At 40.7% G+C, this 26,251-nt stretch overlaps 1 protein-coding gene across 1 annotated transcript in view; it reads right to left on the reverse strand.

The window, feature by feature from the left end:
- The window catches only part of ACTN2 (actinin alpha 2), a 95,327-nt gene that overhangs the window by 37,991 nt on the left and 31,085 nt on the right, over window positions 1-26,251 (reverse strand). Inside the window, exons 2-7 of the mRNA XM_050950385.1 lie at window positions 18,903-19,017; window positions 16,449-16,568; window positions 8,890-8,976; window positions 7,826-7,913; window positions 6,505-6,583; window positions 1,243-1,324 (exon numbers count right to left, since the gene is read on the reverse strand). Of these exons, the coding sequence (XP_050806342.1) occupies window positions 1,243-1,324; window positions 6,505-6,583; window positions 7,826-7,913; window positions 8,890-8,976; window positions 16,449-16,568; window positions 18,903-19,017 (571 nt within the window). The remainder of the gene's footprint in view (window positions 1-1,242; window positions 1,325-6,504; window positions 6,584-7,825; window positions 7,914-8,889; window positions 8,977-16,448; window positions 16,569-18,902; window positions 19,018-26,251) is intronic.

Below are 26,251 nucleotides of genomic sequence, written 5' to 3' on the forward strand. Positions count from 1 at the left end.
TTTTTGAGTAATTTACGTTTAACATAGTACTGTACTGTACAGTATTTGCTTTTTGATTTTTCTGTCTCTGCTGCCTGATTGCGTACTTCCAGTTCCAAATAAGGTGTATGATTGACCAATCAGCTTCTAACTCTGGTGTTCCTAACTCTGAGATTCTACTGTATTTATTTTTTTGCTTCTATTTGCTGAAATACAATTCCAGATTTCCACCTAGATGTCTGTATATGATATTTGTGTCTGCATCACATATAATAAATGTCTTATGCTGCTGTGCATTTGCACATACATTAAAATGCTAACACTTAAAAAAATCCTGAAAATATAAAAGGGGGGTGTATTTTCTGAGATTTTGCTATATTTTTGACATCTACATTATGAATAATATCCAGGGTTTCTGGCATGGTGGTGGAGATAATCTGACTGCTGTTGGGATCTCTTTTTTCCATTTGAGTTGGTTATTTTCATCTTGCTCTTTAAACGTTGATTCAAGTCAATGCAAACTGATCATTTGGAAAAAATACAAATAAAGGTTTTGTTGTTGTTGTTGTTTTAAACAACAGTAACTTCCTCAACTTCAGCTTCCAGCATGGGTGGCACATGTTCCCAGCAGTATATTTGGGAAGGACTATATTAGCTATAGTTCTCCTTTTAAAGTCTTGATTTCAGCAGTATACAATGTTCGAGTGTTTTTAAACTGTTAACATCTGTGCACCATCTTGTGTTACAGTTAGATTTTAAGCTCTTTGGGGCAGCGACTGTTTTTTTGTTCTGTTTGTATAGCTCCTAGCACAATGGGGTCCTGATCTAAGATTGGGACCCTCAGTGTTACTGCAATATAAATAGTAAATAATAATATTTAACAGAACAAAAAAGTGTGAAATTCTCCAGCACACAAGAAACTAAAAAGGAGGAATACACCTCTACCCCAATATAACGCGACCCGATATAAGACAAATTCAGATTTAACATGATAAAGCAGCGCTCCAGGGGGGCGGGGGCGGGCACTCTGGCAGACCATAGCAAGTTCGATCTAACGTGGTTTCACCTATACGCGGTAAGATTTTTTGGCTCCCGAGGACAGCGTTATATCAGGGTAGAGGTGTAATTTGAAACGGAACCATAAGAAAGAGGCATCATTGTGATGATTCATGTATAAACAATCTTGAAAAAAAAGTATGTACAAGGTGACAGGTTTTACTGCCTACTTCTTATTCAAGGTACATAATAAATTTTAGCTCCCACCTTCTGCATCCAGCATCTTAGGGATATCCAGATGTTTTTCTGCAATTTCCATTGCAAGGTTAATATTTCTTAGAGGGTCATCCTGCATGAAAGCAAAAATTAGAACCAGTTAAACACCAGATGTTTTTCTCAGAGCAAGAAGGGTACAGTATGTATATTGAAGATTATTCTGCCTGATACAAAGACTAGATTTTCCTCACTGGAAATGAGTCATAATTAATGCTTTCAAAAAAGCTGAGCTCATAGATATAGAGCAGCAGTTCTCAAACTGTGGACTGGGACCCCATTTTAATGTGGATGCCAGGGCTGGCTTAGACTTGCTGAGGCCTGGGGGTGAACCTGACACCCGAATCCCACTGCCCAGGGCCAAAGCGTTGGGGCTCAGGTTACAGGCCCCCTGCCTTGGGCTGAAGCCCTGGGTCTACAGCTTTCCCACTCCCCTGCCCAGGGTGGTGGGGCTTGGGCTTTGCTCCCCCCCCCCACACACCTGGGGTGGTAGGACTAAGGCAGGTTCAGGCTTTGGTCCCCTCTCCTGGGGTCATGTAGTTATTTTTGTTGTCAGAAGGGGGTCACAGTGCAATGAAGTTTGAGAACCCCTGATACAGAGTGAGTCTGTGCATGTGTACACATGCACGTGTATATGTATAATGTGTTTCTACCTTTTCAAGAGAAAACATGAATAAGCTATGAGATACGATTAGGTATCCATTGTTAATTGGTTCTGTGGGGACACAAACATTATGTATTCAATATACACGTATACTATGATGAATATCCGACATATATGCAGAATAGCACAGAGACGTGAATTCTAGCAAGCTCATAAGCTGACTACTGGTCAAGCTCACATATAATGATGAGCAAGCACAGAAAAGCAAGAACAACTAGTCTCAGAAATGCACAGAGAAGCCACTTCAGGCATAGGAACCCTACTGAAATCTAAGCTGCTGTTCTGAATGAGTAACACTTTTAGATCTTGGTTTGGATATGACTTGTTTTTATTGTGAATGTACATATAACGTGGCTTTCAGAGGTGCTGAGAACCTACAGCTCCCATGGATCAAGCCAATGGTTTCCTTTTTGTTTTTTGAAGAAAAGGAAAGGGAACAATAAGTGAACCCCAAATCAGAAGCATAAGTTCAATGTCTCTAATTATAGGTGATGACTACTGTTGGGTTTAGTGCAGGGGTAGGCAACCTATGGCACGTGCGCCGAAGGCGGCACACGAGCTGATTTTCAGTGGCACTCACACCACCTGGGTCCTGGCCACTGGTCTAGGGGGCTCTGCATTTTAATTTAATTTTAAATGAAGCTTCTTATACATTTTAAAAACCTTATTTACTTTACATACAACAATAGTTTAGTTATATATTATAGACTTATAGAAAGAGACCTTCTAAAAACATTAAAATATATTACTTGCATGTGAAACCTTAAATTAGAGTTGAATAAATGAAAACTCGGCACACCACTTCCGAAAGGTTGCCGACCCCTCACTTAGTGTCTCAAATTAGAGGAATATGCTCCTTACATTACCTTGATATCTCATATTGAAGTCTTAGGGCATGTCTACACTGCAAAGAAAAACTGGTGGCACCAAATCTGAGGTTAATGAGGCTTGGACTGCAGGGCTAAAAATAGCAGTCTAGATGTTCCTATGTGGGCTGGAGCATGGGCTCTGAGACCCTCCTCAGCAGGTTTCAGAGCCCTGACTCCAGCCCAAGCAGGAATGTCTATTTTTAGCACTGCTGCCTAAGCCCTGTGAGACCAAGTCAATTGACCCAGCCTCTGTGACTCAGTGCTGCAGGTTTTACTTTGCAGTGTAGACAGACCCTCAGTGTTTCACATTAACAAAACACTCTTTGTAAGAGGTCTTGGTTTCTGAAAATGCCATTATGGGTGGAAGACCTTGTCTTTAGAAGAGACACAGGTTCTCCCAGTAGATAGATCTGTTCCTTTCAGGCAGTATCCAGGTCTCACGCTGGGATGGAACTGCTATCCTAGAGAGGGGTCCTGATGTCTCAAGTAGGCTTGGTTTTTTTTCTTAAATGAGTGCAAATAGTGAGTTTTAAGTGATAGTGATTATTCCAACTTTCATAGAAGTCTGTACTTCACACATCTTCTGAGTATGAAGTATTAAATTTTCTGCATATTATGCATGTGTTTCCAAAATATAATCAGTGTTCCCAATGGTACCTCTTTCTAGCAAATATATATCATACTAATCAGGCAATTTTAAAAACAATATGTTATGAAGAACAGTTTGCTTTTGCCTAGCCTAAAGATTTTGGCTCATTTGTATATTATTATACACAATAGCTGCATTTTCTAACTTTACTAGCAAGTGTATTTCATTTAGCAGGTTATATCAGCTGCATCATTTCAATTAAAAGGCACTTGAAATGTGGACAATATTTAAAATCTATTGAACTTCATTTTTGGATAAATATTTATGTATATGCAACACCATGTATATACAACATGGGTTAACGGCATGTACAAAAACTGTTACAGATACGAAATACATATAAAAACCAGACTAAATCTAAGTGAAACCTATTGACTAATTTGAGATACTTTTCTTATAGATGAGTGATAGACACCTCCCGTTGGTATGTTCGTTGTTAAATCAATTATTGATCAAAGCTCTGAAGACCTGAGAGAAGATTTGTTTAAAATTATAGTGAATCCTGACATGCTGGGAGATATCCATCACCCATACTGTGAAATAAAATTACAAGCCACAGTAGTTAAAAATCTCTGTTGCGGCTACAGAAATACCTCATCTAACTTGTCATAGTCAAGAAGATCAGGCCTGTGTCTATGGATAAGGGCACTGAGGGCAAGACCATCCTTCCAGCTACAAGAAGTCCACACAAGATGCACAGATGAAAAAAGAAAAGAAGGCATGCAGGAGAAACCGATATCATGCCAAAAGGAAAAACACCAAGACAGTTGTTAATACACGCAAAACAAGTAGCCAGACAGGACAGGAAACATGCCCAATGTTAGGATCTTTCTGCATGTGACTGACATGGGAGTCTCATCAAGGCACATTTGTTCTGTTCTATCTTCCCACCACACATACATATATAAGATGGTTTTACTATGGAAGTTTTGTACACTGTGGGTCAAGGTTGCAGCAGGCCTTCCAGAAAGTTAGCATCTGTTATGCATAAGTACTTTTTAATGCACAAACAGGTTGTCTGTTACATAGTGGATATGTTTGTGCAAAAAAAAATTGCTGGCTGGCAATTTTGACATATTGGTTTAGATTTGTAATTGGGGTAGAATTGTTCTAGGAGCACTGTAAAGAACAAATAGGGGGACCAAGCAGCTGTAGAAAATCATTAACCATAAATAAGCTGAAATGCCAAATCCTGTTCCTCTTATTCACCCAAGTAAGAAGAGTAGGACTGAGCTCAAAATTAATACTTTTCAAATGCCTTAGTATTCAGATTAACATTTTATGAGTTTAAGTTAGCATTATAAATCGATTGACTATTTATTATTATGCACCTCAGAGGCCCCGGCATAATTTTTAATACTTATAAAACTGAACTAGCTTTATAAATCATTTCATTTTAGTTCATTTTTTTCCTTCAAAGCTTTCCCATAACAGTCAATTCCTTTGTAGAATCTATTTACTATGGGGAGCAATGAAGAATCTAATCTATGATTTAACAGTCTCTTTCCCAAATGAGAAGTGTTTGGTAGCATCTAGCAAGTTAAGACAATGATGGGGGTATGTTTACACTGCAATGAAAAACCCACTACACCAAGTCTCAGAGCCTGGATAAATTGACTTGGACTGTCAGGGCTCAGGTTGTGGGGCTAACACTGCAGTTTTTAGCCCTGCAGTCCAAACCAGCTTATATGGGCCAGCCACAGACATGTCATGGATCTTTTGGAGCACTGCATACATGCCCATGAAGTCTTCTCCCTGGCTGGCACTGAAAGAGACTTCTAGCTGTATTCTAATTTTAGAGCACAGGAAATTAACAGTAAATCCCCACAAACTGGGATGAAACAATTGTATTCCTCTTTCTTTTCTAGCATTGTTCATCTGTTACAATCTGGCACATCTGAGGCACGTGATTGCCCCTCATCCTCACACCCCCTAACATAGTTATTCATGACCCTGATAGATGAGATTTTTAATTTCTTTTCTATTGAAGACTTTCTAAACTAGTAAAGCCACCAATTTCAACAGCAACACAATCAGGCCGCATTTGCTCCCTCCGTTCTGCTATGATCAGACCCATTGTGAGAATAACAAACTCCCCTTGTTCTGTAACCTAGTGACGTTAGGGCACTATGATGTTTATGCTTGTAAGGGACACTGGTGGAATTCTGTTAAAAACAAAGTAACAAGAAATTAATATTTTCTTTGTGAACTTTAATTTGTAAGTCTTGTTCTTTCCTGCTACAGATAATTTATTACCCATATTCAAGGGCAGAATTTGCGCTGCAGAATTTTATCTTTAGTCATTACTATGGGCATGATTCTCTACTGCGATAGTTCTCAACTAGGTGTCCAGGGCCCACTGCAGGGCCACGAGCAGGTTTCAGGGCAGGGGCTGGCTCGGAAAAAAAAGGTTGAGAACCTTTACTATACTGCTTTGTGCTTTCCTTTACACCAGTGCAAAGTGGGTGTAAAACACTATCACCAGCATGAGTGGGGAATTCTGTTTTATTAAAATTTCACACCCACTTTGCACTGGTATAAATGAGTTCCCAAAATGCAAAGCAGTGGAGAATCAGGCCAAGTATATGTAACGTTAGCTGCTGAAGTGAGGCAGGGAGAGGTGGAAGGGAGGAGGGAGTGTTCTTCTTCCTCAGAATCAGTTTGGTCAGGAGCCTGGAAAGCCAGTCAGAGGGCTTGTCTACATTACCTGCTGGATCCATGGACAGTGATCAGTTCAGCAGGGGTCGATTTATCACATCTAGTCTAGACACAATAAATTGATCTCCGGTACTCCACTAGAGCGAGAGGCGCAGGTGGAGTCGGCAGGGGAGCGTCAGCAGTCGACTCACAACAGTGACGACACTGCAGTAAGTAGATCTAAGTACGTTGACTTCAGCTACATTATTCACGTAGCTGAAGTTGCGTAACTTAGATCAATCCCCCCCTCCCCATAGTGTAGACCAGACCAAAGTTAGTAAGCATTTCTCAGTTCATCCTTAAGGAAACATGCTAAGCAAATAGGAAGTGAAGCAGATCACTGCAGATCAGCATGCTGTGTCACTCAGACTGATGACCTTATTTAGCTTGGAGTAGTCAATAAGATCAGGTCGGTGTCTGTGGATAAGTGCACAGAGTGCAAGGCCATCTTTCCAGCTTTACAACAAACAATAGAAAATAAAATGGAAAAATAAGTTAATACAATCATTACATTGGACAGTTTGACCCTCACTTAATGTTTTGCTACATGCCTGAAGGGCCATGTTGCATCCAGATAATTAAATCTCATGGGTCCACCTTCACTGTGTGGTTCTGTTAGTAGCCCGTATACTCACTCTTCTATAATCCATATATTCCTGATTGCCCTATAGTCGTCTTTATACAGTGTATGTCATGTAAAATGCGACCTGAGTAGAAACTGGTTAGCTTCTGTGATACTCCAGGACAAAAGAGGATATAGGTTCTACTTTCAATGCATGTGCATAACCCTCCAGTATATTTATGGTCACATGCATATCAAGGGACAAATGAACCCCTGAAGACTCGGCTAACAGAACTTGCTTGTCCAAGAGTCTTTTTCAATGTCACTTATATCATGCAATTATAACACCACAACTGGGCTTTTCTCAACAGAACATACAGTAGCAACAGAAAAAAAGCTTAATCTATTCAAACACTTTCTATGTAGAATGGGTCTCATTCTGAATGTTGCTGAGCACCTACAGTTCCCCCTATCTTCAGTGGAAGTTTCAGATGCTCAGTACTTCTCAGCATCAGACCTTATAACAATAATAGTTTTGACATGATCCCATTTAGGGATCATGTCAAAACTAATTTACAGACAATTGATCCTGCAAGATACTCCACTCTGGTGGACCAATTGGACTCTGCATGGGCACAGGGATCAACTTGTGTACAGCAATTTGTAGGATTGGAGCCTTATACTGTACAAGACTTTTGTAATACTAAAAGCTTTTAGAGGTTCTGCTAACCTGACTTGAAAATGTACAAGCAAAGACAATTCCCAGATAAAGATTCAATACAAGTGTTACACATAAAAACTTCTGTCATCCAAAAGGTAAAATTCAATCAAAATAAGCATAAATTATTTTAAGAAAACCTTTTCCCTAACCAAAGATACATGCAATAATAAAACAGTCTGGAACATACCCTGTAAAACAAGAACTGAAGATAGCATAATCTATACTTTGAATATAAACGTGAATTTACGTCAGGGTTCTGTCAATAAAAACTTTTTTCCCCATACATTGAATGAGCCAGTATACACCAGTTTAAACATTAAGGCCCAAATTATGCTCTTAGTTACAACTGCACAACTGAGAGCAGAATCTAATACAAAACACTTGTATTTTATACCTTGAAATAATGTGATCTTACCTAAGATGAAAGTTCTGAATGTTCACATTTCTGTAAGGAGCAGTTTTCCTTTGACACCACAGCAGCAGACCTTCTTTGGCTGAAGTCTCTGTAAAGGACACCAGAGAGAAAAAGAAAGAATGAAAAGGAGCTCAGGCAGACAACTTACTTCCTATTATTTTAAATAATATTCACAAGCTGGAACTTGTTACCATCTGCTTGGGGGTGGCTGTGCAATAGATGTTGATGGTCTCAGTTCGTTTCCCCAGGGTCAGCTGTCAACGTCACAAAATTGCCACCACCACAATTGGCACCCTTGTTGGTAGTCTCAACACATAAATCAAGGACTAAATAGATCCTGGAGACTGAACTCCATCTCAACACTAGAGATGGTTCCTCCAGATCTATCATGACACTCCTGGCAGGGCAGTGTGGGAAGCTTGCATTACCACTGCTTGTACATTATATCCTTTAGGTGGAAAGTAGAGATTAGTTTCTAGAATTGTCAGTGACACTTTTCACAATTTAAAACTGTTTTAAATAGACAGACATTTGACCAATAATAAAGTACAGCCAACATGTGAAAATGTCCTTCATACAAACTGCAAGACACCTTCCAGAGTTGAATACAATTACCTAGGGACAGAAAAACAAACAAACAAACAAAAACACTAAAGCAGTAGAAGAAAATAAGAGATACAGAGAAGGAAAAAAAACATATGTACTCAGAACAGATTTGCAAAGAGGTGGAGAAGTGGACAGATACTGGATGCTTGCTCCAGAAGTCAGGAAGTTCAGAGAGCTGGCAAAAGTGTACAGTGAAGAGGCAAAGATTAAGCTATGGCTTGATGTTTGGAGGCAGCAGAATTCGACCTAACTCTGTAGCGCAGACCAGGCCTGGGTTGCATATGGAAACTGGCACATCAGCAAGCTCAGGCAGAGAAACCATCTTGTAAATCAGATGTCGCACCACTACACAGTGATCCAGCAATCTGACTAAAATAGATTTCATTTTATTTTAACGTCAACTCAGGTCGACATGCTTTGCCCTAACTATTTTAGGATAGCCAGGGGTATATTCTTACCTTCTACTGAAATGTCCTGAATAGCAAAGCGAAGGATGATAGTCCATATCATACCCAGGGTCATTTTCACATTGCCGTCAACAATTTCTAGAGTAAAAAAAGGAAACCAGAATTCACAAAGTACAGTTTGCAATGTGTCTTCTTACTTTAATCCTGCACATATGTTATACTGCAAGTTTCGTAATTCTTAACCTACACAGAATTTCTTCTAGTTGGTTTTCAACAAGCTCATGGTTCTGCTCAGGCTAATTAGGCTTGAAAATTATTTACAGCTAAGGTTACCACTTCCATACTAAAGGGCTTTATTCAATTGATTCTGATTTTCTCAAACTTTCACCATTCAGACTGACTTTTCTTTGTTTAGTCCAGTGGTCCCCAATGAGGTGCCCGCGGGCGCCATGGCGCCAGCTGGGGCATTTATGTGTACCTGCCTAGTGCTCAGCAGGGGAAAGAAGCCACAGCCCTGTGGTTGCCAGGCACAGAGAACTCCAGGGCTGCGGATGCTGGTGTTCGCTGTCCCTGGCAGGTGCAGGGCCCACCTAGTGCCCAGCAGGGGAGAGATGCCAGGGCCTCGCGCCTGCTGGGGACAGGCTGTGTAGCTTCTCTCAGGCTTCTCGTTGCACTGCCCAGAACTGCTGCCAAAAAAAAAACCAAACGCTCCGCCTCTGCAGAATGGACCGAATATGCCCCGTAGCATGTGCTGACACAGGCACCTGCTTGCTCCACTGGTGCTTGGAGCCGGCCCTGTATGTCACATCTGCTTGGGAGTGGCTGTGCAATAGATGTTGATGGTTTTCTGGTATTCTTCCTGCACTGATACTGCTGTTTTCTTGTGCTTTGCAATTTATTATTTTTTTTAACATTTTACTCCAAAATGAGTGGTTCAGATAAGAGACAATGTATGTATTATTTCAACCCAGAGTGGGAAGAATATTAAATATGATGTTTTTTGTATTATTTAATGTACAAATACAAAATAAGCCTTGAAAAATTGTTGGCGCCCCCCACACTCCTCTGAAAACATGAATGTGCTACTGGCCACAAAAAAGTTGAGGACTACTGCGTCATTCACATAACTGGAGTAGTGTAACTTGGGTCGACTTACCGCAGTAGTGTAGACAAGGCCTTATTCTGCACTCTTACTCCAGAATAAGAGCATCCACACATGGAGTTAACCTGGAACAGCTATTCCAGAATAGCTATCCAGGTAGACAAGCACTAAAATTTGAGCAAAATCAGTCTTGGTGTTTTCAAATACTGTTTTCAAATACAAAGCAAGTGAACAAACAAAACCAAAAATGGGATTTCAGCTCCTAAACTTTAGACAGGTTTGAAAATTTTACCCATTGTCCTTAAATAGGGTCAGATTTTCAAAAGTGGTCAACAGCCAGCAGCGTCCATTGAGAACAATGAAAGCTGCTTGTTGCTGAGTACTTGAAAACTTGGCCATAGGTTACATGTGCACCTTTTGGTTGTCTGATGAAAATTCAGTTTGATTTGGCCAAATTATAAGGAATTTTTTTAAAAGTGCATTGTGTATGTACACTGAATTGTTACTAATGATTAATGTTCAGCTATAGTTTAAGTCACATTCTTCTAAATATATACTGGCAATATACACGTGCACATAAATAATCTGAATGGTATTTTTATCCCTGTGGTTTGAAAGTGATTCAAGACACCAATAATATTTGAGCTAACCGACCACAACATTTGCAACCCAATCAGAGGATTTTCTCCCTCTTTCCATGCGGTTTGTGGAAGTAACTCCCAAGGTAAACCCCAGCACAGTGACATTGTAACAGGAGCAGCAGAAGGTCCCTAATAGTGGGGGAACCACCAGCATCTGAATCGAGGCCCCAGCCTTGTGCTGCTCCTTCTCCTGGAGGCCCTGCCCTCTGCTCACTCCTCTCTGACCCCTCCCCTGTGTCGCTCACACTTACAGCCAATAAAAAGTGAAAGAGCACAGCCGTCCCACTTTTAAAAATGGGGAGGCCATGGGCCCTGGATCCCCCTGTTCCAGTGCCCCTGCATTGTAACATTTATTTTTAAGTGCAACAATCAGAGTTAAGAAGATAACTGGTTTCTTATTTTTCCTCTTCACTCTGAGGGGGTTCCACCTAATTTTTCCAAGATTTACATCTCTCTTCTCAGGACTCCATGTGGCACTGCTACCACCCCTGTACAGGCCATGGAGGATCATGGCCCTCCTGAAGTTTACCATGAATTATACCAAAACTGAACTTTCTTTATCAATCAGAGGAGATTTAATAGTAACTGGGCATATCTTAACTGTTTTTTCCTCACATACGCATTTCCTTGCACTTTGATTGGTTGTGGATGTCTGATGCACTAATCACTATACAGTCATTTCTCAAACTGTATAATATCTAGATCGCAATACTCATGGGGCATGCAGATTGTCAGCCAATTAGTGTATTTGCATAATCACTGTGTCCCAGATCTGCAAAAGTATTTAGGCTCCTAAACCAATTGAAACCAATGGAAGTCAGAAGTCTAAACAATTTTGTGGATCTGGTCCTGTGTGATTATTTAGTTAACAGCTACAGTGCAAATATACAAATCTTTCTATTCTGACTGGCTTCTACAATCCCACTGTTCCAAGGGCTCTTGACAGAACTTTCAAGTTATTTGCCAACAACAAAGTAGATGCTTCAGCTCCTCAGTCTCCTTAGCTAAAAAATTGTATGAAAAAACCAAAACATATCTGATATACATAGAAAAAATACCAAAAAGCAAGGAGAACAAAGCAGCTAAACTGCTAAAAGTGATTAAAGCATACTTTGATTCATTCCTTTCTCCCTCCTCTACAGACCATCAGGGATATTATCCCCAGAATAACTCTCATCTTTGTGTTTTCATTGCCTGTTTACTTTGGGAGAACTGCAGCCCCTACCTTTCAATTCAGCTCAGAACCCAACATAAGCTAAACTACATCCACAATTATTCAGAGGAGAAGAAGATGGAGAAGGGATAAAAATGAGGGGGGGAAGAGGTTGACTGAAGGCCCAAAATGTGGTAGTGGTGTTTTCTTATTTTATTTTGTTATTTGTCTTTCAGCAGATTCAGCAGCCCACTCTGGTTTTTGTAATTTTTTTCTTCTCATCTAACAAACAACTCCATGGAGGTCCTTCCTATTAATGATCTTCTGTACTACCAATCTCCTCAATTTCTTAGTTTATTCAGCCCAGGATACAACACAAAGAACCCTCAATTTATTTGATTTTTTTTTCTTTAAACCCACTGTGACACATGGTTAGAAAGGGTTACAACATCCTGCAAAATAAATAACCCTCATAAGACATGTTGGGAGATAATGTTTGTGGTTTTGTGTATTTACATATATATGAGTAGGGTGGACAATGCAGTCCCTGTCTATGTTATATTCTGATCATTCAGAGGTCAAAAGAACATCCTATCATTTAAATGAATTGTAAACACGGGATATCTCGGTATTCATCTCTCTTTGAAATGTACTGTGAATGGTGCAGGAACAAGCAAATGGCCTTATGTTAATTCGTATAGCTACGTACCAGTGATGGACCTCCTTCCAAGTCATGCTAGTTACTTTTTGAACTCCCAACTTGTCAAAAGACATGAAATTGTATAGAAGATCCTTGGGTCCTGATTCTGTCATCTCAGATCTGCTTAGGCTTCATCAGGGGAAGTTTGAGTTGCAAGACTGAGGTCCCAGCTATGCTGGCACACCCTGAATATGAGATTTGGACATTGGACTATTTGAACTATTGGACTATGAACTATTTCTGAAAGAACTCTTTGCAACTACAAAGCTCACCATCTATGCTGCAAATCTGCACCTCAGTGAACTGAACTCATGTTTGTATGTATACTGATCTTTTAACCATACTCTCTCTCTTGTTTTTTAATAAAGTTTAGTTTAGTTAATAAGAATTGGCTGTAGTGTGTATTTGGGTAAGATCTGAAACATTCATTAACCTGAGAGATAATGTGTCCAATCCTTTGGGATTGGTAGAATCTTTTATTTTATATGATGAAATAAGATTTACAGAAATGTTCATCATATTTGATGTGGGTATCTGGATGGAGGCCTGAGGCTGGATCACTTTAAGGGAACTGTGTTGTTAGGACTTCTGAGTAACCGGTGAGGTAATAAAGAAACTGTTTTATGCTGGCTTGGTAAATCTAAGTATTAGAATATCTACCAGCTTTTTGGGGTTTGGCTGCCCATTCCTTTCAGTTCACCCTAATTGAGTGACCATAGCTGGCTCCCCACAAGGGCCCCAGTCAAACCCACCCAAAAAAAACAAACAAAAACAGTGATTGGCTATTTCCTGAGCTATGAACACAACACATTTACTGAAGACAGACAACTCAAATACATTAAATAGAACTTTGCACTAGAGCTCCACAGGACTAGTGGTTTAATCTTTATTCTGGGCCTCTGGTTTAAATCACAGTTGGTGGCACTAGGTTCACTACAGACTCTTCATTGCTCAGAGTGTCAGAAACTTAAACATGATCCTCAACAGATGTAGAAACAGTGACTTCACAGTTTGGAAATTAAAAAGCATCCCAAAAATGTTTATGCAAGATTAGGTGACTTACAGCCACCAATAGCCTTAGCTGAAACAGCACAGTTTGACCTGTTTTAATTTATATGTTCCTCTTTGTGTCAAAATAAATATTATTATAATAAATAATAATAATAATGATAATACTTGGCTTTTCTTTTGTACCTTCCACCCAAGAATCTAAAAAGCTTTCCAAACATTAATAAATCAAGCTTTGCAACTATTATGTCCCATTTTATAGATGAGGAACCTGAAGCACAAAAGTTAAGTGACTTGCCCAATATTACACAAGAAGTCTGTGGCAAAGCTGGGAACATAACCTAGATCTCCAGACTCCTCAGCCCGGACCTGCTTCTCATTTACATTCTGTGCTTCAATTTTCCCATCAGTAAAACAGGGCTGATACTTTACCTCACAGGAGTATTGTTAGGATAAATTTATTAATTCATTCATGTAAGTTTGAGGTCTTCATGTGGAAAATAGTATATTCAGGGGCCAATATATTAAAAAATTGTACTTGGGAGCCTAACTTTTAAGTCAATACTTAGAAACCTAAATAAGTGACCTGATTTTCAGAAGTGTTGTGCACCCAGCAGCTCCTACAAATCAATGAAAGATCCCTGGGGGCTTCTTTAAGTCCCTAATTATGGATTTAGGAGCCTAACATTAAGCACCTAGAAAATCTTGGCCTGTATGTATAAAATATTATCAGGTAGAGTAATCTTCACCTCAGCTAGCGAATTTAAGATTCCCATGTGACAGTGAAAAGCATTACTCACCAGACCATTTGTTTGATCCATTTTAATTCTAACGTTGGCCTGTTTGTTCAGTATTTCTGTACCAGCTCTGCAAACAGTCTGCCTTATGCTTGATTTCTATTTCCACGTGTAAATTGTCTCTTGGATGCCCTCTGCTGTCCATAGAATACAATATTGCTCTCAGAATAGCACAATTCTAAAGTATTACCGGGGGCGGTGGGGAGGGTGTCACTTTTTTTTCCCTATTTCTGCTGCATAGTTTGTCCACCTCGCTCTCCTTGTTCTATTCAATAGCTGAAGAACAGCAAAACATTAATTAAAGCAGCACTTTGATATTAGCTTTGATTTGGGGAGAGACTGCGTAAACCAAAAATATCCAAAGACGACCAATTAAAATCAATATTTTAAAAGCACAAGACAGCTATGCACACATCTAAGCACCCATGCAGTTCAGTCTAATCTAAGTCAAAGTAGAGTCCACCAAAAACTCAGCTTTGACACATCCGTTCTCTCATGCTACTGGAAATCTGAACCTAGACCTGGATCTGAATTTGGCAAATGACACCTGTTTATAACAGATGAAATGAACACCTCCAGCTCTGAAACACCAATCCAAACCTTAACTATACCTCTGAAGAGTGGCCCCAATTCAGATATTTCTTTGGTGGGGGAGGAATTCCATGTCCCTCCCACACAAACACACACAATGGCAGGGACCCCTTTCCAGTCCCTGCTTATCTCCCCTCGCCCCTCTCAAAAGGACTCCAGGTGTCCTTGTCTCTGACCCACAAACTGTATGAGCCAGAACCACCAGGAGTCAAGTTCCTGATTGACTCTCCTGTGCTCTGTTATACAGGAACAGTTTCCCTATATGCCCAGTTGCAACACCATTTGGCCCAGCTGCTCCTCCATCTGAATGGAGGGGCAGCTTGGCCAAATCTGAATGATGCTCCAGCTGCAGCCATACTGATTTAGTATAGGACCATGGCTTAAAAGCGGTCAGGCCATAGCTCACCCCCCACCAGCTATATGGCCTATGGAACTTTAAGCAAGTCCAAAAACCTTAGGGGAAATATTCGCCCCCCCCAAACGTCACCTAATTGGCACTATTGACTCTGAAGCCATGAAGATTGTTCCCCCACTCACTTCTACCTAAATATGCTTCCTTCTTCACTCTAATCCAGTTTCGTCCCCCTCCCACTAAGCCCCCTGAGGTGAAGCATGGGAACCATGACTCTTATCTAATTTAGACAGCACAAATCACTGTAATGTCTAGATGCTGAATTGGAGTCAATGGGAAGCTGCATTTGGTAAATCCCACCTGCTGTGAGATTCTCCTTATTTCAGCAGTCAGATTATGTTTCCCAAAATCCAACCAGTCAGTCATGCATTTTAATGTAACCACAGTGACTATTTGGAGCAGAACAACAAAATAATCATGTCACTATGCTACATCTAGTTCCACTATGCTACATCTGAAAAAAAAGCTGAGTGCTGCCGGTGGAGTGAAATATCGGGACAAAATGTGTCCCGACCAAAGATCGGTCGGGACACGGGACAGACACCTAAATATCAGGACGGTCCCGATTTTATCGGGATGTCTGGTCACCCTAGGTTCAATATCCAACCAGCTCCAGCCGCCACTTTTCCCATTGTCCACTGTTTTAACTGCATCTAGAATGTTGAACCTTGGTCTTAAAAATGTAGTAACCATGTACAGTCACCAAAGTAACAATATGGGAATAGGTCTCAATCCCCAAGAAGTTACATCAAAAGAAGTCCACTATACTTTATATTCGCTTAAGAGATAAATAAAGATCCAAGCCTGTCTGAGGTACATTCTAGACTCCTATCTGATTCTAAAGTTACTGGTTTTTAATAGCATGTTGGAATAAAAGAAGGCACTGAAAGAACCAAATGTTGTCCTAATCTTTAGGAAAAGGAATGGGCAGACACCAAGAAATTATAGACCATTAAACCTAACCATGGAGAGAAGCAAATTCTAGAGTCATCAAGCCCGTTCCACAACCCACATCTCCCCATACCCAAAACATTTCCAATTCTTGTCTTCCCACCTCTGCAGAGAAACCATCAAAGCATTGGGGGCCTTGGCCTTCCATGGCCAAGGAGGCACCAGGACAATTTGGCCCCCGAATCTCTGCTGTTTAGCTTCTTTGGGATATGTATACGTAGAGACCAAGGCCTATTGTCAAGTGTTTCCACATACCTTCTGCACCAATTGACACAAGTTTCACTCCTTTGCTGGCAATATAATCCAGGGCTTTGTTGACATTAGCAATTTTATGGAAGCGCATTTTTCCTCTGTCTGGTTTTGGTAGTCTTTCCCCTGTAGTACAACAAATTGAATGCAATTATACTTACAGGCACCTGGCAACAGACATAGAAGCGACTAGAAAACTCAGAATGTATGTAGTACATTTTCTAAAATCTAACAGTTATTCTGGAGGTATTTTTCTGAAAGAATATCAAGTGCCTTTGAACAAACCCACAAAAATCAAAGAAGTGACTTACCTTGATCTTCCGGTACAGCAATGAAACCTGAATAAAATTTTATGTTTGCCCAAACATAAGAGGTATATAAATGGATACACTTTTCATATTTTATTGTGCTACTAGTGTCTGCTTTATAGTTGAAAGGAAGTAAAAAGAAAGTGAACAGGTCCTTCCTCATAGCTCATCATCCTTTCCTGACTGATTACAAGAGGAGAAAGTCATATAAATCAGACAGCCATGTCATCCTTTGCTTTCTGTGTAAAATCTCCCCAAATCCATGGCATTTGAACAGCTGCTATCAGACAGCAGGATTGGCAGAGATGCACAAGAGGGAAGAGGAGTATCTTGGGAAAAATGCAGAATCTGAGGATCGGTGTGGTTAAATGGGGCCAAATCCCAGACATCAGGACCCTGTGGGCATCCCTGACACCTCTGGACTTATCCGAATCTCATCCATCACTGGCAAACTGGCTAATTTCAGAGCCATGCTGCCACTGTCTTGTACCAAAGGCTGCATGACTATATCTTTTCAAATGGTCAAGAGAGTAACTATATGTGAATAAATCCCCCATACACAAATTTAAAGCCTTCCACACAAAAACATGACTTGGGAAGAGGGATAGCTCAGTGTTTTGAGCATTGGCCTGCTAAACCCAAGGTTGTGAGCTCAGTCCTTGAGGATGCCACTTAGGGATCTGGGGCAAAATCAGTACTTGGTCCTGCTAGTGAAGGCAGGGAGCTGGACTCGATGACCTTTCAGGGTCTCTTCTAGTTCTATGAGATAGGTATATCTCCATATATTATTATAGGAAATGCTCCTTCCTTTGATCCTTTCCCTTTATCATCCAATATGCCCCTCATAACCATCCCTTCTTCTCAGGAGCATCCTCGGCTAATCACACAGTCCGTTGGTGACTGCTCCCCACCTTTAAATGGCAGAGGAAATGGATGATTTAGCTGGTTTGCATAAATAAGTCAACAGGAACTGTTCAGTGCTCAGAAGTTTTGAAGATCAGGCCGCTAATTATTTAAGGTCTCTAAATATGGATTTCTTAGCCTGATTTTAGGCACCAACTTTTGAAAAGCTTGCCCAATAATTAAAAAAAGAAAAGAAAAAACTTGGAGTACTCATACTAAGGGGTTAAAAACTGAATAAAATGTTTAAAAGATAAATTTGTGACCTACACATGGAAAGGAAAGGTAAACTAAAAGACTCCTAGTTTCAGGGCATGAGAACTGGTCCTTCAGGTTCTATGTCCCTCCAGCAGCAGTTTGTGATATCACCCAAAGCCAAATGTTTCAGACAGCTGCAGTCATAGTATGGCTTTGGGACATCATCAGCTCAGAAGCACAGAACCTTGAACACCAGACTTTGTAAGTAACGAAAAGCAGAGCCAGTTTTCAGCTCCTTTGTTTTAAAAAGTATTCATCTGTAACTCTTTAAGCTCACTCATGCATTGTGCTCAGTTTTTTGGATCTTTAATAGTTTTCATTCTTTTAAGAGAGTATTTCACTTATTTTTTCCTTCTGATGACCCCTCACCCTGAGGAAGGCTAAGAAAAAACCTTTTTTTAAAAATTGGCCAGTCCAAGGATAACCAGGATCTCAGATCTGGTTGTCCAACAAGAAGATGTGGTTATTTCAAAGGTTTTTATTTATTCATTTTCTGGTTTTGTTTCTGTAGGAATTAGGCAGGTGCACAATTTCCAATAGGAATATGCAGGAGGGGAACACAAATGTCCACACAATTTCCAATTGTGTGCAGTAGGATTCAGAACTAAAGGAATGGAGGCAGAAAAGGAATTCAGCAAAGCAGTAAGTACGTGGTGGACAAATCATCCATTTCCTTTACTGTTCAAGAATATTTACAAAGAAACTGAGGTGAGAAACCGCTTTTTATTTTCAGCCTCAGGTCAGATGCAGTGGTCCATCAATTTGCTCAGGATTCTTAAATACAGGTCAGCAGTTCCTCCAATGGACAGTGAACAGATCACTTTTCGGACTGAAGTTTTGCTGTTCCATGCAACTGGAAAACAAGATTGCTCCTAACCCTCCTGAAGGTCAAGGATTAACTTCTGCTGTAGTTTTGCATTACAAAATCTCTACGAGGCTCTAGAGTCAGGGGAGGTGTTTACTAAATGCATTAGACATTTTGTTTCTAACAAACCTGAAATGACTTCCAAGAGGAGCATCAGTTTAAGGCCATTCCTGAAGTCCTCTTCGATGTTCTCAATCTGTGTGCCTGCTTTCCTGAGGTGGGAATTGCACCAAGCTGTAAAGGTCTGTAACAGCAGAAGAAAAACAAAATACTTCTCACGATGACATCTTTCAAAACAACTGCTGAACCATTTGAGTGAGCAAACACTGCAGAAGAGATTGTCAAGGCTGCCTGGGGCGTCTAGTAATATTGATAAGAAACAAAGTGCCTTTTTAAACACAGATTTTTTGAAAAAGATATACAGCCCAGTCTCTTGGAAGCTTTACAATGAGCCATGCACAGCCATTACAGAATCTGCAAGACTTCTGTATTTCAATATGGTTTGATTCTTCATGGATTTATTTTTTTAAAATTTGGCTTCTTCCTTGTATTAACTTCCAGACTGTGGCAACAATTTGGTGAAACACGCAAGTGCAGAGATGGAAGTTTTCATGGTTACATTTATCATGAAAGACAACCTACAAGAGTACCTTTCTTTTTCTCTCTCTCTGTAAAACCACTGAGCCCGATTATTTTGTCCAGTTTTCATTGCTAAGGCTAGACCTTACTAATCCCATTTTTTAGGCAGGCTGTTGAGCCTACCTTCAGCATGGTCTTGGCGGGGTTTCAGTCCTTCAACCGCTACCAGGGGGAGTTGGGTCAGTGGCTGAAACAATGTTCCTTTCTTTTCCAACATTTCAGCAAGCACCTCCCTTCCCTCAGCTCCTCCTTTCTGCTCCAGTCAGAGAGGACCTGAGAGGAAGGAGCACTTGGCAGGGGGTGTGATGCCGTGGCAGTTGCTGAAAAGAAAAGACTTTGAGGCACTTGTGGCAGGATAGGGGGAGAGCTGACGAGTGGGTGGAGACAAACTGGTGGCTTCACTGGGGGAAACGAGTAGGGCCCTACTAAATTCACAGCCCATTTTGGTCAATTTCTCAGTCATAGGATTTTAAAAATTGTAAATTTCATGATTTCAGCTATTTAAATTTGAAATTTCATGGTGTTGTAACTATAGGGGTCCTGACCCAAAAGAAGGCTGTAGAGGGGTCACAAGGTTATTGTGGGGGGGGGTTGCGGAACTGCCACTCTTACTTCTGTGCTGCTGCTGGCGGTGATGCTTTCTTTCAGAGCTAGGTGGCTAGAATGCAGTGGGGTCTGGCCAGGCACCCAGCTCTGAAGGAAGCACTGCCACCAGCAGCAGCGCAGAAGTAAGGATGGCATGGTATGGTATTGCCACCCTTACTTCTGTGCTGCTCCCTTCAGAGCTGGGCCCTTGGTCAGCAGCCGCCACTCTCTGGCCATCCAGCTCTGAAGGCAGCAGTGCAGAAATAAGGGTAGCAATACTGAGACACCTTTACAATAACTTTCTGACCCCCTTTTTGGTTGGGACCCCCAGTTTGAGAACCCCTGGATTCCTCTGTGAAATCTGTAAAGCATAGGGTGAAAGTACACAAAACAGTACACAAAAGACCAGATTTCACAGTCCATGACACAATTTTCATGGCCATTAATTTGGTAGGGCCCTAGAAATGAGGGAGATGGAAACAGATGTGTCCAGAGTAAAAGTAAGGGGGAGAGGAGAACATGTGGGAGCACAGCTCTCTGCCTCCTGTGGTAAAAGCAGACCAGAGCGCTCCTCCACCCCCTGGCTTGAGGAAGCAGTGTTTCTCTGAAGCTCCTACTCCATGGCTAACTGAGTGAGCATTCTACTCCCTTCTGTGTCCATCCACTTAAATAACTGTAGATGGCTATGGAGCAGAGGCAATGGATTTGGGGGAATCTGTGCAATTAAATATGTAAATTTTATGTAAATTATGTATGCACAAAAATATTTCTTCAGACTTTTCACTCAGCCCATGGAGGCAGATCTAGCCTTTTTCATTTTGGGTCCGTGGGCATGGAAGTGACTCATGGTTCATTTTTGTTCTTGTATTTTCAGGGGACTCTCTGTGAGACCAAAAAAAGCCTATTTGAATATTTTAAATTGTTTAATAAAATTTGAGTTGCAGTTATATTTTTACATCCTTGTATGCTACTGTGGTCCTTGGGATATCAGGATGAGTGGGGTGACAGGGATGAGCCAAGGGAAGCCAAGAATTGCCTCTGCTGCTTTCAGCTCTGCATGCAGAGAACAGGTAAGTGGCTTGTGAGGGGACAAAACCAGGGTCATGGGCTATCAAAGCTGTTAGCATAGCACAGGCTGGCATCCTGCGACATTGCACTGCAGGGACTAACTACCATTGCAGCTGCAGCATTTGCAGCTCCTGTGCAGTGGCATTGCAGCAGTGCAGAAAAACATAACAGTGGATGCATAGAGTGGCATTGAACAAGTGCAGTCAGGACTGTGGTGTGCATGCCTGTGCATTGTTGGAAAAAGGTGTGTGTGTGTGTGTGTGTGTGTGTGTGTGTGTGTGTGTGTACATTGTAGCCACCTGTATGAACTTGGAGGAAGGAGCCTAGGTTGCAGAAGAAAAGAGTCTGAAGAAAGCACCAGGAAGTCAGTCTGTGTGCATGTGGCTAGAATGTTAGCTGTAGCATCTCTGTACATAGTTCTCTTAATAAAGAGCCAGTTGAATTTTACAAGCCTGGAATCTTGGATGTTATTACCCAGAATACAAAACAGACACAAGGTGTTTTCAGGCCTGGTAGGTGGCTGCAACACCCAAATGCTATAGAGTTGACAAGCCTTAAGAGCTATATTATGGCTTTCAGACAGAGCTCTGCACTGGGGCCATGTACTTGCACACTACACAAACAAGGGCTCTCAAAGCCTGTCCTATCAGATTCAGACACAGTGTCCCCTCTCCTTGATCACCACTGCCTCACCTTCCACAAAACTACTATGTGCTCTCCATGTTATATGAAGCCATATATGCTGCTTGTGAGGAAGCAGGGCCATGGTCCCACAGCCACCTGGACCCTCTCACTTTGGAGTGGCTTGCTTCGCTTTTTGCTACTAACCTCACTGAATCCTTGAGCCCACAGGAGTGCAAGGACCAGATTGTACCAGGCCCCACCCCCAGGATGAAAGGCACTCTCTCTGCACATGTGAACCTGCACAGGGTTGGGCACAATGAAGCACTATGGTGTTACCTGGCATAATCAAATACTGCCAGAATCTAGCTTGTTACATCTTTTGTCTGCCTCCAACATCTTTGAGCATACGTAATCAGTATTAGTGACATGAGTCAATAAAGCACATTTGCCAATACCAGAAATTATAGTACATATCCTATGACAGAGAGGTATTAGAGTAATGTAGAAGACACAGTTGAAAGCACCCAAAGATATCATGCACAGGAACTTGTTACATGGGAACCTGGCGCACCCATTAAAAAAGCTAACCAATCAATGTCTGAGCCTTTCATGCTCACCAAAATGATGGCTATCCATTTAATTTCAGACACCATTGTATTTTTCAGAACTGTTTTGAGGACACAGGACTAAGCTAGGTCTGAACAGCCAAGCAGATGGTAAAAATAGACCCATCAAAACTGGGAACAGACAGGTCACAGTGCTATGTTCGTGATCTCACCCATCTCAACACAGGACTTCATTGAGGGTTATGTTGATCTCTTACTACGCACGTCAATGAACTCATCTCTCACCATCACCACTAAGTCCATAATGAAATTAACAATGATACCAGTAACTACAGGCCATGAAACCCAAATCTGATCTCCAGAATAAATAATTAACTTCTGAGTCCAATTTCTAGAGGTCAGGACTTTTTGCTGCTGAGCAAAGATTAATCTGATACTTGTGATCATTATCCAAGCAAATTAAAATATCGCCCACCTCTAATTCCTCTGTTGGCCTCTCTACTTTGTATTTACACAGTGCTTAAATGCCCCAGTGATCAGCACAGTATAAGAACCTGAACAGACTATTCTAAAATAAAGTTTCATCGGAGGATCCCAAAGAAGTTTGAAAACATTAACTAATTCAAACAACATCCCTTAGAGATAGATACTTTTTATAGTATTAAGTTTATAGATTGATAAACTGTTATATGACTTGCTCACAGTAACTCAGTGGCAAAGCTAGGCATAGACACTGGATGTTCAAGCACCCGTGATCTAACCACTCGATCACACTACCTCTTTATTCCCACTTATCTCTTCTGCTTTACCTACCTTTTCTTTTTTCTCATGTTATTGATCATTTTATAAAGATTTTGAAGACACTGAGCAGCTGATGTTGCTACTCTATACAGAAATCAAAGATGCTACTTTGGCCTAATCAAACTGTTTTAAATGAGCAGAGTGAAAAGGGATCCGTTCATCTTCACTTTTATAGACTGTCCCACAAAGCCTTTTCTGCGCTGATTTTTGCTTTCCCTTTTATTACATGTTTGTGTGTCCGAACATTAAATCAAAATTGATCCACAAACTGAAAATTACCAACATAAGACATGTAGTCTCTCAAAAATGGTAAACTTAAAAAAAACTATCGGATTACTACCCACAAAACCTATACAATGGGCTACATGAAGTTCTGTTGAAGCACTATTCCTTTATATGGTATTCAACCCACTTACACCAGGTCTCAGTTTGTTCTGATTGGTCAAGTGAAGCTAGAGACAACTACAGCTTCTCACAGGAACATTTTTTTCCAGTGCGATTCCTTTGTTATGTTTGTTTATGAAATGCTGTTATCTGTATTTCAGTTGTCTTGTGCTTCATTGAAAGCACAGCTAATGTACATTCCAGCAGACTATCTGCATCTGACTTTATAATCCAAGGGCCTCAAAAAACTGGCTTGTTTCCCTAGAACTAAACACGGCTATATGGATATCATTTAATTTCAAAGGAGAGTCTATTACTGATTTCACTAATGCCACAGTGTCATAAACAGATAGTTAAGGGTTAATGTTTCTTTCACCTGTAAAGGGTTAAGAAGCTCAGTGAACCTGGCGGACACCTGACCAGAGGACCAATCGGAAGACAAGATACTTTAAAATCTTGTTGGAGGGAAGTCTTTGTTTGTGCTGGGTTTTTTTTGTTCGTTGTTCGCTCTTGGGGCTAAGAGGGACGAGACGTGCAACCAGATCTTTCTCCAATCTTTCTAAAACAGTCTCATGTTCAAAATAGTAAGTACTAGCTAGAAAAGGCAGATTAGTTTTATGTTTGTTTTCTTACCTTGCAAATATGTATTTTGCTGGAAGGATATTTTACCTCTGTTTGCTATAACTTGTAATTTTGGCTAGGGGGGAAGGAGTCCCTCTAGTCTATGTATAGCTGAAGACCCTGTAAACATTTTCCATCCTGGTTTTACAGAGATAATTTTTACTTTTTCTTTCTTTAATTAAAAGCTTTCTTTTAAAGTACCTGATTGATTTTTTTCCTTGTTTAAAACCCAAGGGGATTGGGTCTGAACTCACCAGGGGATTGGTGTGGGGAAAGGAGGTGGGGGGAAAGTTAATTCCTCTCTGTTTTAGGATCCAAGGAGTTTGGATCAGTGTATCTCTCAGGGTAACCCATGGAGGGGAAGTCTGGGAGAAGGAAAGGAGGAGGAATGGTTTATTTCCCTTTGTTTTGAGACCCAAGGGGTTTGGGTCTTGGGTCTCACAGGGAAGATTTGGGGGGGGACAGGGAGTGTACCAGACACTGGAATTTCTGGTTGGTGGCAGCACTATCAGATCTAAGCTAGGAATTAAGCTTAGAAGGGTACATGCAGGTCCCCATTTTCTGGACACTAAAGTTCAAAGTGGGAATAATACCTTGACACACAGATAAGTTGCTGAACAAAACTCACTACACATCAACCTTGCAATGCCTTCCACAGTCCACATTTTGTTCAATCCTCATTTTTTTGCTCTCTCATTATGATCCCATTTGTTGAGAGCATAAATTGGCATTGCTCTGGCTCTGACTAATAATTCTAAAAAAAGTCTTTAAGCAGCAATTCAAAGAAAGCTCCAGTCCTGGAGATCATAACACAACTAGCATATAACACTACATCCTTCAGATCTTAAATCCTTTGGGACTGAAATTAGGATGAATTAGGAAAAGCAAATTATTTTCACTGCTGACCTGTTGGGAGCATATCAGAATAGCAGACTGTTATGATGAGCAGGGTGGAACTGACATCACAGAGCAATAGTATATGCTAAAATAGGTGCAAATAAATACCTGGAACATTGGCCTTTTCAGGTTTGAATTTATTTGCAAAGAGCAGACTCTAAATTTTTTTTTAAATGCCCATCACAAAAACCACCAGTAAAAGGAAACCGGTGTTGTCACTCTAAGCAGAGAGAACGATGAAAGAAAGGGCAAGGACTTTGAATTACTCTCTTACCCCTATAGGAAACTTCCTCAGAACACACCACCAATCGTGTCAATCCTGATTTGGAAAGCCTATTTTGAGGAATTACAGAATAACTCAGGTTTTATGCAGGCAGTGCCTGGCCTCTCTGTGAAGACCACCAACAGGGTTGTCTGTGTCATTTGTGATGTAAAAATATGTTCACTGAAAACTGGACTGAAGACCAAATTGATTTCACGTAGGCTACTGAATCACCATGAACGTGTGGATTTGCAATCATCGGATAACCCTAACTTGCAGTCCTAGAGCAAGTAACTCCAAAAACTATGTGTACTTTCGTAAGGATGCAAATTGAAGGACATAGTATTTCTGATTGAATAAACAACATGTATGAAGGCAGAAAAGGTACTATAGTCATAGGAAAGCCCACATATGTTGCATGTGTTCGAGTACTGATAAAAATTTAACTTTCTAATGATGCTGCTTCAGAGTTTTAAAAGACGAACACTACTGTAATTATGAGCGTTTGGTCCTGATATAACATTTGAGATATTTAATTGAGAAAGTGCCAGTTGTTTCTCACAAAAAGGCTAGCGCTCCATTTGATTGATTCAATGGAACCAAAGAAAGATGGGTCGGAATACTTTCTTAAGTTTCCTATACTAATTATGCCACCCATTTAAAATTCAAACTGATTTTAAAAGAGTTCTTGTTTTCTTTCCCAAAACAGCTACTGGCCCTCCTGAATCATTTCTTTTTGTTTCTCACCCTACCCATGATTATTCCATAAGATAAAAATAGACTGTGCTCAACGGCAATCAAGCAATGATAGATCAAAATACACATACATATACACAGTGCAACACTAGTAAGAAACTTAATACTTTATATTTCTGTTTTGTGAAGCAGCACAACTGCCTTGTGGACCTTGCAGTGTACTGAACACGGGACAGAGGAGCAAGCTCAGATAAAGTGATCTTTATAACTAGATCTTCAGGCCTGCCAGAGAACTGGAAAATATCAGCTGGCAGTGTTTCCTAAAAGGGTGTGAA

This window comes from Gopherus flavomarginatus, chromosome 4 (genome assembly GCF_025201925.1).
Source record: "Gopherus flavomarginatus isolate rGopFla2 chromosome 4, rGopFla2.mat.asm, whole genome shotgun sequence".
NCBI lineage: Eukaryota > Metazoa > Chordata > Testudines > Testudinidae > Gopherus > Gopherus flavomarginatus.